Genomic DNA, 19202 nt, shown 5'->3' with positions numbered 1-19202 from the left:
TCAAAATCTGCAATTTGTTTGTTTGTTTTGTCACATCAATAAGTTTCATAGCGCGTTCACTCTATTACATGATAGGGTTGTATTTGTTTCATTATTTATTAGGAAATTTCATTCACATGGTATATACATGAATATTTTGTTTTACAAAACATAACCATTTTTACAACTATTAAACAAAATTTATTTTCTATTCTATCATCATGTAAATTTGAGCGATCTTACTACTTTCTATTTTCGTATCGCATGTAAACAAACCGTTGAAAAACACACCGAATTTATTAAACGTTTGTTTCACTGTGCTGTTAGTGTCAAATATCAAATGGCTGTATATATTAAGAAAGCGAAAGTCATTGGGAATTCCACTTTATGTTTTAAGGCTTGCAAAAATACATCAAAGGTTTTTTAAGGTGTATTATACAATGTATACCTCACTTAAAGATGAAGTTGAGTTCTGGTCATGCGATTGCATTGTGAAAGAAACGGTGTGGAATTGACAGGAAAGGTTGATCATCTAGCATATAAGAATTTGTGTGTATTGCAAGGTTCTGGAATCATCAAAATGATAAGAAATTTGGCCAAGTGTTGGTAAAGTTACAAACACTGTACACAGAAAGATGTATTTGGGACTACACGAACACGTGGCGTAAAAATCCTAACCCCGAGTTTTACGAGGTTACATGACATATTTAGAATATAAAGGCATTTGAAGAGCCATGCTTTTCAGAGAACATGTCTTATCTGATGTTCTTCCACACTTGCATAATAAGAATGATAACGCTCACAAATTATTTTTCACCTCTTCCCAGAACTCAACCTTCTCTTTAAGAAATCAGCCATCTGATTGGTCGAAATTGGAGTCGTTACCGTAAAGAAACGAAAAATGTCAAAACCGGTTAATAGTCCAAGAGTGAGATCCCTCAACATTCCGGTTATCATGCAAATAGTTAAATTTTGCTGCAAGAGAAAATAAATATATTATGCAACTGTGATTCAAAAGGTGAAATCTATACCCACACGCCTTTCATACTGCTGTGTCATCCCAAGGGCTTCGATAAAAAAAAAAGAGGTCAAAATGCAATTTTTGTTCTGTTTCTTTTGTTTCTTTCATTGTCATTTCCAGTGTTAATTTCCTCAGAATAGTTGTTGCCAAATACTACTAGATTTATCGACGCCTTTTCAACTAGGGCCTTCCATACGACTTGTGAGCGGTCGTGTCATATTTCAGATGCTTAATGTGTGACCATGAAAATGATACTTGACGGTTTGTCCAATTACCACAAACAATTTTGACTGACATCTTTCACAGTTATTCTTTTCATCATGTGCTTTTTCTCTTTCTCCCTCTCACAAACAACATCAAAGAAATAGATTTGAAGTTAGGTTCAGGCCCTGGAACGCGTCTAAATGCATAATATCCGCAATTTGGTCTTTTCTAACTGTCTGTGCTGGTTTTGTTCTTCAAGGTTTATGCTCATTTGGGGGCCTGTAGCCATTATTCCGTCAGCTGCACATTTCACCAATCAGCTTGCGTGAAGTCCTCCGGCAATTCGTCGCATTGGCCAATCAGCGCACAGATGCTAAATGGGTCAGGGTAATGAACTCTGAATCGAAAGGCAATATTTCATGGGGGAAAAAAAAAAAACTACAAACACATGTCTGCCATATACGTGCACTACTGTACAGCGATATACCGTACGCGAACCCCCATTCATTCAACGTACAAGTACAAGACCAAACGATCGGTGCGATATGATGTGAGATTTCTATTTTCATGTAATAACCGCTCACTGTGAAACCACCGCGCAGTGCAAATGTGATTTTAAGGAATATTCCCGTATATCTGGACCAAGAGATAAGGTAGAGTATGATTATTTATTCTTGTATTTATATAGGTAGACGTCTTTGCATAGCGTGTTTAATGAAGCTGAAGAAAAAGATTGTTATGCGATAACAGTGCGTGCGGCATACATGTTGTACGGTTTTTGCATGTCAACACGACATTGAAATTGAACGTGAACGAGGGACGGGTATTGGAAGCGAGAGTCGCCCGATACACCGGCTATGCAGCTAAGCAGGTCCGCGGTAGAAAATATGGACGAAAAATGTCACTTCGCGGTATTTAAAGGAGAACGTCGACACATTATGTATTTATCCCAGGGGCCACTGTTAGACCTTAATTGTGGCCTTAAATAAACAACCGTGAACTCGGTTGTTTGTACAATTGCCTCAGCCATAGTTTAAAACCTGAAGAATATTATAAATATAATTATACCGGTCGATCATGTATAATCATTATTCATAGTCATACACTCGTGTACATGTACACTGCAACGTACCTCCGATCCGGTTGAGATATTTGAGGAAAATGTTTCTTAGATGTAGTGCTAATTTCCTTCACTCGAAGCAAACTCCAATGTAAAAGCACATGTTTATGTCTAACATTACAAACATGCCCCTTCCATTCCAAAAATTGATGTATTCATTATTTCATCATACACCTGCTACAAACTATATTCCCCTAAAGTAAACTCTAAGGGAAAAAAAATACCCTGATCCAATAAAGATCTATAACAATGATAAATTACATCAATTATTGATTTGTGTACATGAACATGTATGTAGGCCTACATGTAGGAACTATACAAGAAGGCATAATATATATCAATATGCATATCTGTTATCAGTATAATTCACTCATTAAAATATCTTGTTTATTAGGGAACATAATATGCCTATTACTAGTATTACTGTTAGCAACAAAATGATGTATGAAGTGTAGTGGCAATATACTCACATGGAACTATACCTATATAACTAGAAATGATGAAATAGGTATAATATTTTTTGAAGGAAGATATTTAATTTGGCCATGAATCTATAAAGTCTACTACAGCATTATGGTATGGCACAGAGTGTATCTCATACATGTAGTTTGAAGACAAAATATTATTTGTCTATTTGCATCTAATATTTGAGATAATTGAAAAATTAATCACAAGCATTAAACCATAATAATGTAATTTGACTGACCAAATACCATTCCAAACTGAGTATACATATGATACTGTATAAGATTACTGTAAAGCATTGTAAAGGAAACTAGAAAATATTATAGCTGCTATATATTACTTCTAGTTCTACAACTATAGCACAAACTACAACCAGAACAAAACAATAATAACTACACTACCGCTAATATTAGCACTACTACTACTTCTACTACTTCTACTACTACTACTTCTACTTCTACTATACTACTACTACTACTACTACTACTACTACTTCTACTTCTACTTCTACTTCTACCTTTACTTTTTCTACTACTACTCCTGCTACTACTACTACTACTTCTACTACTACTACTAATACTACTACTACTACTACTACTACTACTACTACTACTACTACTACTACTTCTACTACTTCTACTTCTACTACTTCTACTACTTATACTACTATACTACATGTAGTAGTAGTACATTACTACTACTACTACTACTACTACTTCTACTACTACTACTTCTAATTCTACTTCTACTACTACTACTACTACTTCTACTTTTACTTCTACTTCTACTTCTACTTCTACTATTACTACTTCTACTACCTCTACTTTTACTACTACTACTTCAATTACCTCTACAACTACAACTAGCACTGCTGCTACTTCTACTACTAGTTCTACTTTTACTACCATACAATACTGCTTAGAAAATTCAAAGGTTTCTGACTTTGTCAATAGACCTGACAAAGTTGCAAATCATATAATGTACAAGTAGGAATCCAAAAATGGGAAATTGAAATAAAAAACGTTAAAAACTTGATGGAGGTGACCATAACTAAAATTGCACAAAATGACAGATTTAAGATATAATGAAAAGCTGGAAAAATGTAGACAACAAATTACATTTGAAGATATTTAAGTTACAAATAGAGGAAAAAAGGGGTGTAATAATGATGCAATTTCCTGATAATGTAAAAATGATATTAAACAAGTTCATATTTTTAGAGCTCAGTGACATTACTACAAAAGATTATATTCATGAGAGATTTAATATATCCATGGCGCATAGGGACATACAGTGTAGATGTACTTGTATGTGAGTTGGTATACACTATACAAGGATAGAACATTAATATCAACTTTATTGTATTGGAGAAGAATGTACAGGTTACCATAAATAGTCAAAAGGGATGAATGTTTATATAATTTGTGAAAGCAGTTTGGATTTTGTAGGCTACAAAAATTCAAGTTTTTATAACTGTAAATCAGCAGCATGTCACATAAGGTTTTGTATTAAAATTTAATGTATTTTGTAGGAGCTTGTTTGTCAGTAAAATTATGTTTCTTTAAACAATTTCTCACAACAATTGAAATCTCTCCCAGGAAGCCTAAAATTCAAAGATAATATTAAGTTGTAAATTATACATAACTATACATTCTCAACTTTTCTATCATAGATTTATTGTTCATGAATCTATGCTAGAATATAGGGGAAAAGGGCATGAATATATGATAATTCTCATTTAACTCCCACTTTTCTCCATGTACAGTACACCTGTATGTATTAGTAAAAAAAAATTGGCAAAAGCAAAATTGACACAATAATTGTCAGAAAGTTAACAAAAAAACACTTCACAGATGCATTAAACATATTTCTCTAATGACAATTCTTGTCTACATGTAGTTGGAAACATTTCACATGTATGTATACTTTTACTGTACTGTAGACTTTGGAATTCATTTTGTGTTTTTTAGGAGATTTTATTTTATTTTTAGAAAATGGCAGGCAGTTCATTAATACCCTTTATCATTAACATTCATTGGAGAATTTCCAATGAGTAAATATTTTGGATAAGTTAGGCTATATTTTCATCCCCAGGACATTTCTCAAAATGTTTGTACATATTTTTTGTTTGAGACCAAAGAATTGCTTCTTTTTAGTGAACAAAAATATACCAGAACATGTTCTTGTTGAGATTTGCTGCCCATATCATGGAAGAGGCTAAGAAATAGATAATCAGCAAATTCAGTATTCAATCTACCACTATTGAATTGGTGATACTACTACTACTACTACTACTAAAATAATAACAATAATAATGATATTGATGATGATATTAATAATAATAATACTAATATTGATAATAATGATGATAATGGCAAGAATATTAACAATAATACTTTTGATAATAATGATAACATTTACCCATGGAAGCCTCATCTGCATAAATGCTATTCTTCCCAAGGGCCCTGCAATCATTATTGTCCTAGCAAATGCCAGGTACCCACACCTGAGTGGAGAGTGATAAAGGTGGATTAACATCTTGCCAAAGGATGTACATGCTCGACTGGGATTTGAACCCTCAAACCTTGAATCAAGAGTCAGTAAATGAACCACTATACCACAACACCTCCAGAATATTGCTAGCACTACAAGTGGTAATGCTATCGAACACTTTTACGATCTTCATATTACATCTTTACTTTCGCTACGTGACTGTTTTTACTTCAATCACATGGTACTATAGCTACATGTAGGCTTACATGTACTACAGCATTAATGTTTTTGTCTACTTAATTCAAAGTAGCTAATTATCATGTCATTGTACTTTCGAATACTTGAAATTTCCCTTTATACATAGTGAGAATGATCACGTCCGCATCGTAATTTGCCAATAAGGAACTACAGAAGTAACAAACACATATTTTTGTAATGCAATGTGATATCCCTCCATTATTTCTGTTTTTTTGTTTTTGTATTATCACTGACTACATCTTAATTGCAATATTTATTTATCCGACACTTAAGCTTATTGTTATGTAAAGGGACTTTCACAGTTTAAAGCAACACATGTATTGATATCATCAATATTTTGCATATTATGTATTAGTGGTGTAGCTACAGAGGGCATGTGGGGGGGGGGGGGGCGGCATGTGCCCCCCCCCCCCCCCCCCCCCCCCCCCCGGACGAGGGGTGAAAAGAATATAATACAGAAAAGCCCAGAAAGAAGAGACAGGGACTTGGAGAATGTAGAGAGGACATTTAAAGAAGACACTTGGACAGTCTTGTGCACAGGTCAACCCCATGACCAGTAGCCATTTATTCATTTCCCCGGGTAAGAAGTGTGCCCCCGAATAGTCCCAGTGCCCTCTCAGTGAGTGAACTAATGCTAAACTAACACCACTGGTACATACATTTACAGCTGTAGTAAAAAGCTTTAACATCTATCCTCTGTAAAGCAAATCAAGAGCCAAATCCAATTAAAAGGAGATAAAAACACTTTTTAGTATTATATTTAATTGTAATAGATTATATAAGGTTGGAAACCGAAAATGAAAAGTGTAATGTACAGTGTACATGTGTACACCCTGTATGTACAGTAATTGGTCAAAACAGCAATATACAAATTTGTTGCCATTTCTTAGTAAAAAAAGGAGGTGATCGATGGAAAGGTCCTAATCTAATATTTATTGATGCCACACAGATACATTTGTATTTTATGTCAGCTATCCCTAAAACTGAAATATAAATTTTATCTTTTAATCTGTAAATTTACACAATATGTGAATATCTGTAATATCGGAAAATTTGTGGTCCCATTATTGGTATACCATTTTACTTTTTAAACAAAAGGAGTGGTAATGGTGCACTACAGTCGGTTCATAATTTTGAGATTTTATAAAGTGCTAAATAAATATGTTTTCAAATTACTTCTGAACTTTGGTATTTTTCTATAATTACTTAAGGTATTCCGGTAAGTTATTCCATTTAACAGTGGCTGCACATGAACATTACCTTTCTCCGTAAGATTTTGTCATACACTGTGGCTTGTGAGACATTTCCCATTAATAGACCAAAGACAAGTGTCCATGACTATACATGTAATTACAGTATGCTGATTAAAAAATAATTATTTTTATGATACATGTAGATGATAAGTCTGCCAATGGGGAATATAAAGGGGGCAGGGAGGGACGGGGGCAGGGGAAAGGGGGCAGAGAGGAAAGGGGGCAGGAAGAACTCCTTGGAGTGGAGACAGGAGGTTATCGATAGCCCTCCTGCTCCCCGTCCCTCTGCCCCCTCCCCCTGCCACCCCTCCCCCTGCCACCCCCTCCCCCTGCCACCCCCTCCCCCTGCCACCCCCTCCCCTGCTACCCCCTCCAAGTCCTCCCCCTTGGCCTTCTGGTTCTACTTTCAGGGCCATACAGCACAAAAAAACTCATTAAATTTAATATTTAATGAAATATGTATACATTGTATGATTGAAATAGTGTTAAGCGCCTGCATCATCTGCATACAGTAATTGTAGCATTTAATTTCAATGGTAAAGTTCAATGTCAGGATGATTTGCTGGTTGCTATATACTTGAATATTAAATAATATGTAGCTCTACCTTTCGGTCTATCTACCTTTCGGTCTATCTACCTGTATATCTCTTAATTTCTATCTATATATTCCTCTATTTAAAGGTAAAGACCAGATTATGGTCATGCAATTGCATTGTGAAAGAAACATTGTGGAATCGATCAGAAAAGGTTGATCATCTAGCATATAAGTATTGGTGTGTACTGCAACTTCTGCAAGGTTCTGGAATCATCAAAATGATAAGAAATTTGGCCCAGTCTTCGTAAAGTTACAAGCACTGTACACAGAAAGATGTATATGGGACTACGCACACGTGCGCGACACATGCGTTTAACTCTCACAGTCCAATAGATATACTAATTTACCAAATATATCAATTAGTAGGCGGTTTCCCGGCAAATTTTTTATCATCATGTATGAGTCAAAACTTATTCTTTCACATGATTGGTAATAAGAGCTTCCATTTCATTTTTTGAAATTGGGGCGTTACCAATACTGGTCTTTACCTTTAAATCTACCTTCCATTCATCTATATGTGATTTATCTTCTATCTACCCTATTCATATGAATGCTACCAATTGATATTATAAGGTCAATAATCTTTAACAGAGAATTTTCCAATGTTTCATGGTATCTTTGTTCCACTTCAGATCTTCCTCCCGTGAGGAGAGACGAAACAAGCTGTAGACGAGAAGGAAGGAAGGAGAGAACGAACAATCCCACCGAAATTGTTTTATGATGAGTGCCAAAACCAATCCCTCCAATACGTCGACGTCACAGTGTGACTGTCCAGAAAAGAAGAACCACCACAGCATTCTATATACGTTATTATCATCAGGGACATCGTCGACCGCGGCGCCGTCAGCATCGCCGAAGACGGAAGCGACGGAGGACGCGCAGTGCCAACCGATTAAGCCGGAAGAAGAGGAGGCGGGGAACAACCAACAGGAGGCAATATATCCGTGGGATTGCCCAATGAGGGCGCTACACACTCTACCCACGATCATCAGACTTAAACATGCGGAGGAGGCGTGTCCGTACGCAGCCCAGCTCCTCATCAAAACGGTCGATTTCATCAGGAATCTACCCGCGGTGCTGTGTCTGTCACGGAGCGATCGCGTACGACTCCTCCAGCACTGCTGGTCAGAACTCCTCATCCTAACCATGGCGCAATGTCAATTCCACATACAAGTTGAAAAAGTCTCCTTTCACAAAGACTCGCAAGACAACAACAACGTGAACACCGGTGTAAATAGTAAACCCGCGTCGTCGGCAATGTCCATCGCCAAATCCTGCTCGGAAAAGGATTGCCGCGAGGGCGCCCTACTGAAATATATTATTGCGACGCAAGGAATTCCCACCACGTCGGACATAGATACTTTAAATGCGTTTTTCCAGAAGTGTCAAACACTCCAGATCGACGATAAGGAATTTGCATATTTGAAATCAACCATCTTCTTCAATCCAGGTAAGAAAAAGAATGCATTTAAATAGTTTATTAATACAAGAAAATGGGTAAATTGTCTACATGTATGTTCATTTTTATTTGTAGGGATGCATGAATGATATGTTGAAAGTTGAAAGGTTATAAAAACTCAATACAAAACCAAATGTGTTTTGGCTGCGCAACAAGTAATAATTAAAATGTTCATTCTCATAACTTAAAATGGGGAAATATTTGTGTACACCTACCTGTATCTACAATGTAGGTAGATCCATCCATATTCTTTTCTGTGTATCCCGTGCACAACTATCATGAATGTACAGTAACTTTCTTCAAATTGCGTGTATTGTTATTTTTATTTTTCTAGAAGCTTATAAATGCTTGAGATGAGCCCTTTTCTGAATTTACCATGTCATTATCATACAGTACATCAAAAGTTAGAAGATCGTAAAAGTATATAAATGTTGATGTAATAAACATCATATCAAATCAACCCAAAACTAAATTGACAAAATGACTGTACTACTGAGTTAATTGATGTGATATACTCGTAGGTCAAAGACTATGAGTGTTTTATTGAAATGACGATGAGAATAATCTTAAGCAACAAAACTGTCTTTAAACACTCCTGGATTATTTTGCCAGTGATATTCATCTAGCAGTGTCGTTCATGTCTGTATGCATGCATTCTGTGCATAATATAGCACACATGTACATTTAATACATCAGCCATATACTGTGTTTGAAATGCATGGAATCAACCCTGTTTCCGTGCGGATGATATTGAACTCCCGACGACTACAACGGTGGAGCCATTCGATCGGCCGAGGGCATATGTCTGCCCTTGCACCTGGAGTTTGGATGGCATGGGGAGCTTTTTTTCTTTCTGGTGTGCGGGTATAGAATGGATGGTTTGGTGGAGAAGCGTCATGGATACGGCATGGATGGGGGTGGAAGAGAGAGAGAGAATGGGAGAATGGGAGAAGAGAGAGAGAAAGAGAGAGGGAGAGAGAGAGAGAGAGAGAGAGGGAGAGAGGGAGAGAGAGAGGGGAGGGGGTGAGAAGGGAGAAAGAGAGGAAGCAGAAGAGTATTAAGGGAGGACATGTTAGAAGTGAGAGAAGGAGGGAGGAAGGGAGGGAGAGAGAGAGAGAGAGAGAGAGAGAAGTGGGCGGAGAAAGGGAGAAGAAAGAGACAGCAAAGGGGGCAGGAAAAAGAAAAAGAGACAGAAAGAGAATTTAAGTAATTGAGGGAAAGAAAGGGTAAATGGGCGAGAAACAGAGGCTTAGAAACAGAAGATGAGTTTTAGAAAGGGGAGAGAAAGAGAAGAGGAGAGGGAGAGCAAGAGGGAGGAGGAGAGAAAATGGAGGACGGTAAGAAGGAATACGTGGGTCTACATGTTTGTGAAGTGTATAGAATACCAGATATTAATCCTTTGAGAAATTACTGCTGATGCTTGAAAAATAATCAAACAATGATTGCAAAAATAATCGAACAATGATTGTAAAAATAATGTCAGTACGATCTAGAAATTGACATTTTATGCATTTTTAATTTTTTTAATTTAGAAAAAAAGAAAAGTACTCTCCTAGATTCATGAGCATATATTGGAATGTTCTTACAGGTAGCTGATGCCATGCAAATGCTATTTTTTTTTTTTTTTTTTTTTTTGGGGGGGGGGGGGGGTATATTCCCCTATATTCTTGTTGGGTAAACAATGATATTAGAATTAGATGATAAACCAATGTACACACTGTTTATGCATTTTGGTTGTATACGTGTATTCCCATCTATCATTGTTAATTAAAGAAGGCTATTTATAAATGATCAACCAAAAAAGTACAGCCTTGTCTGCCTACAGTCTCTCATCACAAGTATACCAGTAGATCTTTCTTTATGAGTCATTGATCTATAAAAACCTTGTCTTTGATTACAGAGAAGACCTCCACAGTCTCCTGGTAACCTTGGACCAACTCTAGGACATTGCTTTTGATCCCTTTTGAAACCTTTCATTTATTAATGCAATATTTATATTGATGTTTTACTACAGTACATGTATGACATGGTTTGGACAAAAAATTCTGATAGGGAGGGGGATCGAGGGGGGAGGGGGAGCTAGGGGAGGAGGGAGGGAGAGGGGGAGGGGGAGGGGAGGAGGGAGGGAGGGAGAGGGGCACGTCAGATCCAGAACCACGTATGCAACCTGTTGACTCGAAGCCACCAACATTGAAGTTGCATAATAATATGATATTTGTATATTTGGGAGGGGGTGGGGTGTTGGCATAGCAGTAGCAGCTGTTTGAGTCCCAGATCGATGAACATTACCCATTGGTCCATAGCCCCATAGCCCCCAAATGAGTCATCAGAATTGGGGTTTTTCCAAGCTAAATGTCTAGACATTTTGATTGGGAAGGGGGGTGGGGGTGTTGAAATATTTCTGAAAGATCTAGAATGACAAGTTTGACCCATTCATTTAAAGCCACCACTAAATTACAAAAATGATTAGTTTTATGCTTTTTAACGCAGAGTTATTGCCCTTCTGGCTTTGATCAGATGATTTGCTGTGTCAAAAATAGCTATACAGTATGTACAATGTACATATAGTCGCTCAAGAGTATAACTTGTTAATGTTAATTATCAATTTCCTTGATTTCCTAGATTATAAAGATATCAAGTTTGTGTTTTTGATTCCTTTGATGCTACAGTATATAAACAGTGGCATATTTCACTCCTTATACAGTTGCATACCGGTAGTCACAAATTACTTTCTAATACATTTGTATATTAAGAGGTAGTTGGAGGTGTATCTTAAATAGTAAAACTGCTACAAGTTTAGGAAGAAAGACTTTGGCTGTAGGGCAAGATGGTTTCTAATTCTCTATGACCATTCATTCCCGATCCTTGTGAGTCATCGTCTCGGATATGAATGAACCTATCCTACAGGGACGTATTCCTTTTCTTTGTTTGAAACTTTGTAGGACTCTAAAGACTGGAACAACATGACTCAGTGTCTCATCCATAGTAACGAGCCTCCAAAATATTGTATGGATGTGAGTCGATATCTGACACCTTAAGACGTTGGTTAGTGCCTCGCGGGGTCTGGCGGTGCAGACTACGGCGTGAGTCATTGGCCCACTGAGGCTTCTGTATCGCGCTCCTGCCGATGTCTTACACCTCGACTTTTCAACCCTCTTCCTCCAGAGATAAGCGCGCAGAGAACCTTCTTTTCTCTCACCATTTCCTACTTAATCCCAACCTAAACATGTTGTCATTTATTCAATCCGATATATCAATGTCTAGACTTGCCAGGTCGCCGTGGCAACCGCGCTAGACCCACGCCATTCTCCATCCTACACTGCTAATCTCTCGAGTCACGACTTTCCTCTGGAGCATTTATCTTGGCTTCGAGAAGGAGATGCAGTCATGATAGTAGTGGCAGGGTTTTTAAGCGATTAGCGATACTGCCACGACCCAGGAGAAACAGACCAAAAAGTTTCTACTCGATTAAAAGGAATTAAATACACGAATTGGCGGCGATCACAAGCAACAAGTAGACCGTGCGGCTTATCTAATTGTCGGTTAAGCAATCAAATTCTACACTTCCTGTTGGAATGCAGTCTAATATATTAAGAATTTGTTCCTCACGTATTACATTTCTTACATGAAGGTACAAATAAGGATTGCCAGCTATAGGAACCGTGTCAACGCCATACCCTTTGGTAATTAATGGGGACTGTCTTTTTTGGAATTGTGGATCAACTTTAAATGTATCTAGGAGTCTTCCTGGCTGGTTCGATTTCTTACCGTCTTTTTTTCGAATTCTGGGTCGATTCTATTATATGTATCCAGGAGTTTTTCTGGGTAGTTCGATTTCTTACTGTCTTTTTCCAGATTCTGGATCAATTCTGTTATATGTATCCAGGAGTCTTTCTGGGAAGTCCTATTTCTTTGAGGCCCAAGTGTTCTTTGTAATCAGTCTGTCCAACTTCGCTAGCAGCGTCTTATTTTTAGAGTTACCCAGCATGTTGTGATTGATTTTTCCTGCCGTTCTCCCCCCTTTGGTTTCGAATCTTCCCCGAAATCGTGAGGAAACTGATTTCATGTGAGCGAGATGCAGACTGCAAAACAAGCAATCTTATATGAATCTATTTGTATCCTTGAAATGATAATATGTCAATGGCTATATTCTATATTCCCTTTGATTTGCTTTTAAAAAAAAAGTCCAATTTGAATGCCAAAATGCACTATTATTGAAAACAGCTACACTGCATATTCAATTCAATTTGATTTAATTCAGTTTATACATGACTACATGTGTAGCTATCAGAGATATATAGATGTATATGTACATGTATGTATACTCTGCAATTTAAAAGCCATTCTTACAATGTACCTTCAATAATTTCTACATGTACACAGCATAACATCATACTATGTTCCTGTGCAACGTAGGTCCAGTACATATAAACCCTAAACTTTAGCAATATTAAAGCGTTCGCGGATCATTGATGACGGTCAGTGTCAGGTTAAAGAAGTTTAAAAATAATTTGTGTGGTGAACTTGTAATATGACTTACATACGGCATTATTGTTTCACAGCATGCCTGAATGCCTGCTCAATTCACTAAAAAACACAAAAGTTTCTAGTTCTCATTAAGCATATCATATTGTGTACTGAGAGCTAAAGGGGCATTACAGTATGTTATGTCCTGGTTCAAAGCAGAAGATATATATATATATATATATATACTATACATGTAGGCCTACATATCACTTTAGAATACACCATCGCAAGAAACTGTATCTCCCTCGAGAGTGAGATATCCCCTCACTGACATGGGCTATTTGAGGTTTGGCGTGACGCGGTCGGTTGGTATTGCCCCCTCGTATGTCAGGCAGCAGGGTCTGCAAGTCGCATTACGGAGTAGGGCTGACATGGGCCAAGCCTAGCTTTGCACGCACATACTCCCTAATGAGCTTAACACGCATAGCCTTAGCGCTGGCCTGGCTGCCCTTACGCTGTACCTGGCTTCCTGAACAGACCATTGACTTCTCTTTTTCTCCAGAGAGCTAGAGAGAGAGAGAGAGGGAGAGAGGATAGAGAGAGAAAGAGAGAGAGAGAAAGAAAGACAGACAGACAGAGACAGTGGGAGAGAAAGAGAGGGGGAGAGAGAGAGAGAGATAGAAAGAAAAATAGAAATTGGGCAAAGGAAAGAGGGGGAGGGGGAGGAAGAAAGAGAAAAAGGGGAGGAGCAAAAAAGAGGGATAGATGGAGAGAGAGAGAGAGAGAGAGAGAGAGGGGGAAGGTGGGAGAGAGAGAGAGGTAGAGAGAGATAGGGAAAGAAAGGGAGAGAAAGGGAGAGTAAATAATGAGAAGCCTAATATGTAGATTTCATTTTTTTCTGCTTACCTTCAAATAAATTAGGGAAAATCTATGTAGACAAAATCAAAACAAAAGTAACTCGTACATTTCCTGTTTTTTGTTTCAAGACGGAACAAAGAACATTTTATCTGAATATTGGCTGTAGTTGTCATTATGAAAATGGATGTAATCTGCCTAATCCTCTCTCTTAAATTCTTCTCTTGGGATTTCAAAACGATGTCACTTCTTTGAAGAGACATGAACTACGGCTCAGGATCCCTAAATAGTTGAACTTCACAAAATAACTTGGCTTTAAATCTAAACTTTCGGCTGTCGCATGATTAGAAACATTCGACGGTGGAAGCTTTGGAGTAGTGACCAGATACGCAAACTAATCCCTCGCGAGTTTTCACGACTCCAAGTCAGCGCCCGATAGGATGAAGAGGGATTTTTGTTCGGCCTGATGGCTTCCTGCACGCTATCTATGCCTCCTTGATATATATGTACTTCTACATGTATATATATGCCTCTTGACGCTGTGGGGGCATGTATGTACGTAAACCCAACCTAGATTCATACTGAGAGGGACTGTACACAGCAAGCCCATAGGTGACCCTGATGTTCAACTGCCCTGCATCTGCCAAACCCATTCTTCAAAACCTCTTTGGCTGTCGTGTTCTCATTGTGGGAAATGATGTCTCAAGCAACGTTTTGAATAGGGATTGACTCGGTTTGTGGTATATTTGACCTGACGGTTGAGTGACCCTTTGCCTAGGCCTCAGGTGGATGCTTGTAGGCAAGTCTAACAGTAGGGAGACCAATAGCTTTACATCTAAGTCCTACCCACAGGTCTTGATAATGAGCATCAGTGCACTACCGTAGCATGTTGATGTGGTTTTGAACCCAGGACCTTCCCGTTTCGAGATCCTTGTGCTCTACCTCTGAGCCATCAGCAAGTTTTTTTTTCTCATTGCCTGATGGATGTTTCAATCGCATCAGCTTTTTCCTACCGAACGTTGAGTTGTTGACATTTTTGGAGAGACAAAAAAAAATCCCATTCACACAAACCATCGATATGAGTTGAAATGAAATCTGACATACACAACATATCTTGAAACACCATCGTGGGAAAGTGGGAACACATACACCCGGACCTTGGGTATATTGTTAGCTATTATTCATATCTATCCCCTTGACTTAGATTCGTGTGGCTTTTTAAAAAATACCTGGAAATGCAGGCTACTCAATACCCCCACTGTCAGTGAGCAACAATACAAGTTGAAATTAATTTGGCTTTGAAACGTAAATTCAAACCGGATTAAATAAGAACACAGTGTTGAGTCTGTGTTATTCATATCTCACGGTGTATTACCTTGACTTACATGTACATCCTTATGGCTTGTAATGTGTCTGGAAATACCAGCTTCTCAATAGCTCTGTATACAACATGTCTGATATCCTTCATAAAGCTATTTTGTATTTTGTTTGATTATGTTCAGGATGTTCAAAAAAAAATCTGCTTTTGTCAGTAACTGGGTTGGAATCTCTATCTTTAGTGCCTGTTGACCCAGTTCAGTTGATTTGTATTGGACCATTTCCCACAGAACTAGTTGATCGTTCCAAAAGTGTGCAATTATTTCAACTCAGGAAGTGGAAGGGTTGGGGGGAGGGGCTGGAGCAGAACCAAATCTAGCATAATTTAAGTACACAAAAGAAATCCTAATGTGCACAAAAGTGTCTTCACGCCTCCCCCTGCAAAATGGATGACCAAAAAGGTATTTTAAAAATGTGGCAATCATGTTTTCTTTTGCTTGTATATAGTTAAAAAAGGAAACTCGAGTTGAGAAAAAAGCAGCCATATGTAGAGAAGGAAGAAAAACAACCCCATGTATATTTAAAGTTACAAAAGGAACCTTGTAGAGAGAAAGAAAAAGGAGTAAAATTTGTAGAAGAAAAAAGACAGTCGAATATAGAGAAGTAAAGACAAAAGCAGTCAAAACTTAGCTCTCAAAAGTGAATTTCCTGAGCTTCCATCAGCAACTGCATTCGTTGTGATCGAGCAAGTCTTCTTTGACTACTACTGTACCAGGCATTCTATTTCTGACTTGGAGTATTTTTGGAATTAATGTCATCGCTTCTATCTCTGAGTGTAGTCACTTGTGTACTCTCATAGTCTCTTCTTGTCTTAAATCTTAGTGACAGTAAACGTGACATTGCCTCGGAAAATGCCCCTGAAAGTGCCCCCTGAAAGTGCCCCCTTTCAAGTGCCCCCCTCAAGCTCTTTCTTATTTTGACACTTGTTTACCTGTGTATCTGTAGCTTGCCCTCCCCTTTTGGCACCCTCTATCTCAAGCCTCAATCCAATAAAACCAATCGTTGTCCTAGTTTTCTTTTTAGCCTCTCTTTCAGGAAGAGTTCCTCTTTCTCCTATTTTAGTTGAAAAGAAGAATTTTCCAGATTTTGGAGCACACATTCAAGAGATAAAATAAATACCTTATTCTGAGCACCAGAAGGGCTTTAACTTGTATCACTTTGCAGAAAGCTAATGCCCTTCTGGCTCTCAGCAGGTGATATATTCATGAGCAATTTTTAGATAGCCGTTTGCCAAACTCAAATAGGGCTCCACTGCATATTCACCCCCCCCCCTCCCCATTTCAACTTTGGACCCCCTGTAAGATAAGTTGGTGTGAAGCCCTGTTTTAGGCCATGCTGGACTAAGCCTGCAAGATTCCCAGTGATTTTCTGCATTAAACCTCATTTACAGGGATGTTTGTCATCCCAGGGGCTCCTTTTGGAATTTCAGGGGCAAAATCTATGAGGCTACTTTTAGAATTCAGGGGCAGAATATCCTTGTTTTTTTCCCTTCATTTTCATTGGTAGACTTTCCACTCTGGCTACATAGATTCTACACTCATGTACATACATTACTGTACATTTAAACTCCATCCAGACTCAGTGAAGCAAATTTCAGAGAGAGGGAGAGAGAAGAGAAGAGAAGAGAAGAGAAGAGAAGAGAAGAGAAGAGAAGAGAAGAGAAGAGAAGAGAAGGGTGGTGTAGAAGAGTGAGAGAGAATATGGAGGGGGGGGGGGGGCTCTTTTAAGTGGTCCCATTTATTATTTTTCATTTTTGAGAGAGAGAGAGAGAGATAAAGGAAAATGAAGACAAAGAGACAATTAGACACAGTTAGAGATAAACAGACAGGGAGAGAGAGAAAGATAGAGAGAGGGGGAAGGGGGGATGGAGTCAGGACTCTTCCGGTTTTCGTAAAAGCCAGTTTACCTCTCTCATCGAGGATACTGCAGCTATTCTGCCATCGCGCCCCTCTCGTACTTCTGCGGCTACCAACCCAATTAGGATTCTGGAAGGCTGTTTCCACATTTTTGTCAACATGAGATGAGTAATTTTGGGTGTTTTCAATTCCTCTGATCCCACATATCATTCATAGGATATATTGTTTGGGATTTTAGGCGAACAGCTAGTTTTTTTTTTAGGTATCTTCCTGCTGTCTGTGACTGGCAGCCCCAGTTGCGATTCTTAACAAGAGCTGATGAGAAAGAGAAAGTAAGCTTTTGAAATCATCTGCATAGAGCCTGCAAGGTGTTAACTTGATGGTTTTATGGAAAGTTAATACCCTTCTGATCTCCAGGGAAGGGGGAAAAGGACAACAGAAATGAAAATTACAAATGCTAAGTGATGAACAACTATTAAATAATTTACTCCTAATGATTATTTATTGTGATGCAATTGTATTCTCAAACTGACATACTGTACACAGATCTACTTTGTAACAAAAAAAACAAAAAAAAAATTAAATGCAGGCATTGCCCATCTCAAGATGACCAGCTAAAAAATAACAAATCCCTAGAGATTGTAGGAGTTTTGGCATAGGAATATGTTTAGAAAGAAGTTTTGATTCAAATAAATATAATTCAAAAATTGGTAACTTATATGTCATAATTCAACACAAGTCTGTGGTACACAATAGAAACACCAAGTAAAAGATGCAAAATGAAAAGAAAAGAGAACAAAATAATTGGTAGAACAAATATTCTATGAAGAAATCAATACTTTACTTTACAATAATAAGAATTAGCATTGTTCAATTTTCTTTTCATGTACTTGTACTGTGTAGAAACAGTAATTTAATTATTTATGATTCATATCAAAAACAATTGTTTGGTTGATTTCTTTCTAATGTGAGATGGTGTCACATGACCAGAGTACCACACACGAATCGGATTATGATTTGGCTCAATCGGAAAAGAACAACTGTTTCTCGGACGAGCATAATAGCAACATGTGGGCCCTCTTTTGTTGATAGACGGTAGAACTTGTTGTCCTGCCAGCTTTCCTTTGAAATCCCTTGAACAAGGCTTTAATTACCCAATTATCTCACTTTTGTTCCAAACTCATCCCCCACTGCACGTTTGATGAGTAAAGACACGTGTGCCAATGAAACCATCTTTTTCTTTTATTGTTATTTAACACCATTACATTGCTTGCATGCATGAGTAACATGAAATAATAATTGAATTATGATTTATCGCCTCTCCTGGGCACATCTGTTTTTTGTAATTCTTTTTTTTTTATGTTGTAAAATTAGCTAAGCACTACTGGGGCTTGGCTGGATTTATTATTTTGTTGTTGGTGTCCGTCTGTACAGATGTTTTAAATGTTGTGCATGTAAGTGTTTGAATAATACCACAAAAATCTGTTAATAATTAATGGTAAGACTCAGTTAAAGAAGGTAGAGTTAAAAGGCTTGAAATATTTATTATTTATACATTTATTTTCATTGCACATCTATGGATCATAAAAAATATGACAATGGGCACTGGGGAAATTGTAATTCTTTCGTGATGTAATGTAAAAAATGCATTAGAATTACCTTGGTATAAGCTATAAAGAAACCTGCTTTATGAAGATGATGAATGAGAAATGTATATATGGAAAGTATATATATATATATAGAGATATCTTAATATTTTAAATTTAAACAGAAACATCAAAAGTGAAGATCGATTTCCAA

The 19202-nt window shown here is 37.7% G+C and overlaps 1 protein-coding gene across 1 annotated transcript; it reads left to right on the top strand.

Annotated features, from left to right (window-relative positions):
• Positions 1-1642: 1642 nt before the first annotated feature.
• LOC115919251 (nuclear receptor subfamily 0 group B member 1-like) lies at positions 1643-9020 on the top strand. The gene is made up of 2 exons (XM_030972600.1): positions 1643-1857; positions 8021-9020. The coding sequence occupies exon 2, from the start codon at positions 8106-8108 to the stop codon at positions 8862-8864; it is 759 nt and encodes a 252-aa protein (XP_030828460.1). The 5' UTR covers positions 1643-1857; positions 8021-8105; the 3' UTR covers positions 8865-9020.
• The last annotated feature ends 10182 nt before the right edge of the window (positions 9021-19202 follow it).

This window comes from Strongylocentrotus purpuratus, unplaced genomic scaffold (genome assembly GCF_000002235.5).
Source record: "Strongylocentrotus purpuratus isolate Spur 01 unplaced genomic scaffold, Spur_5.0 spur5_contig_863, whole genome shotgun sequence".
NCBI classification, from domain to species: domain Eukaryota; kingdom Metazoa; phylum Echinodermata; class Echinoidea; order Camarodonta; family Strongylocentrotidae; genus Strongylocentrotus; species Strongylocentrotus purpuratus.
Note: the sequence above shows the minus strand (reverse complement) of the source record. Positions and strands in the feature narration are given on the sequence as shown.

Coding starts and splice junctions, on each gene's coding strand:
- LOC115919251 (XM_030972600.1), top strand. CDS start 8,106: ATGATGAGTGCCAAAACCAATCCCTCCAATACGTCGACGTCACAGTGT.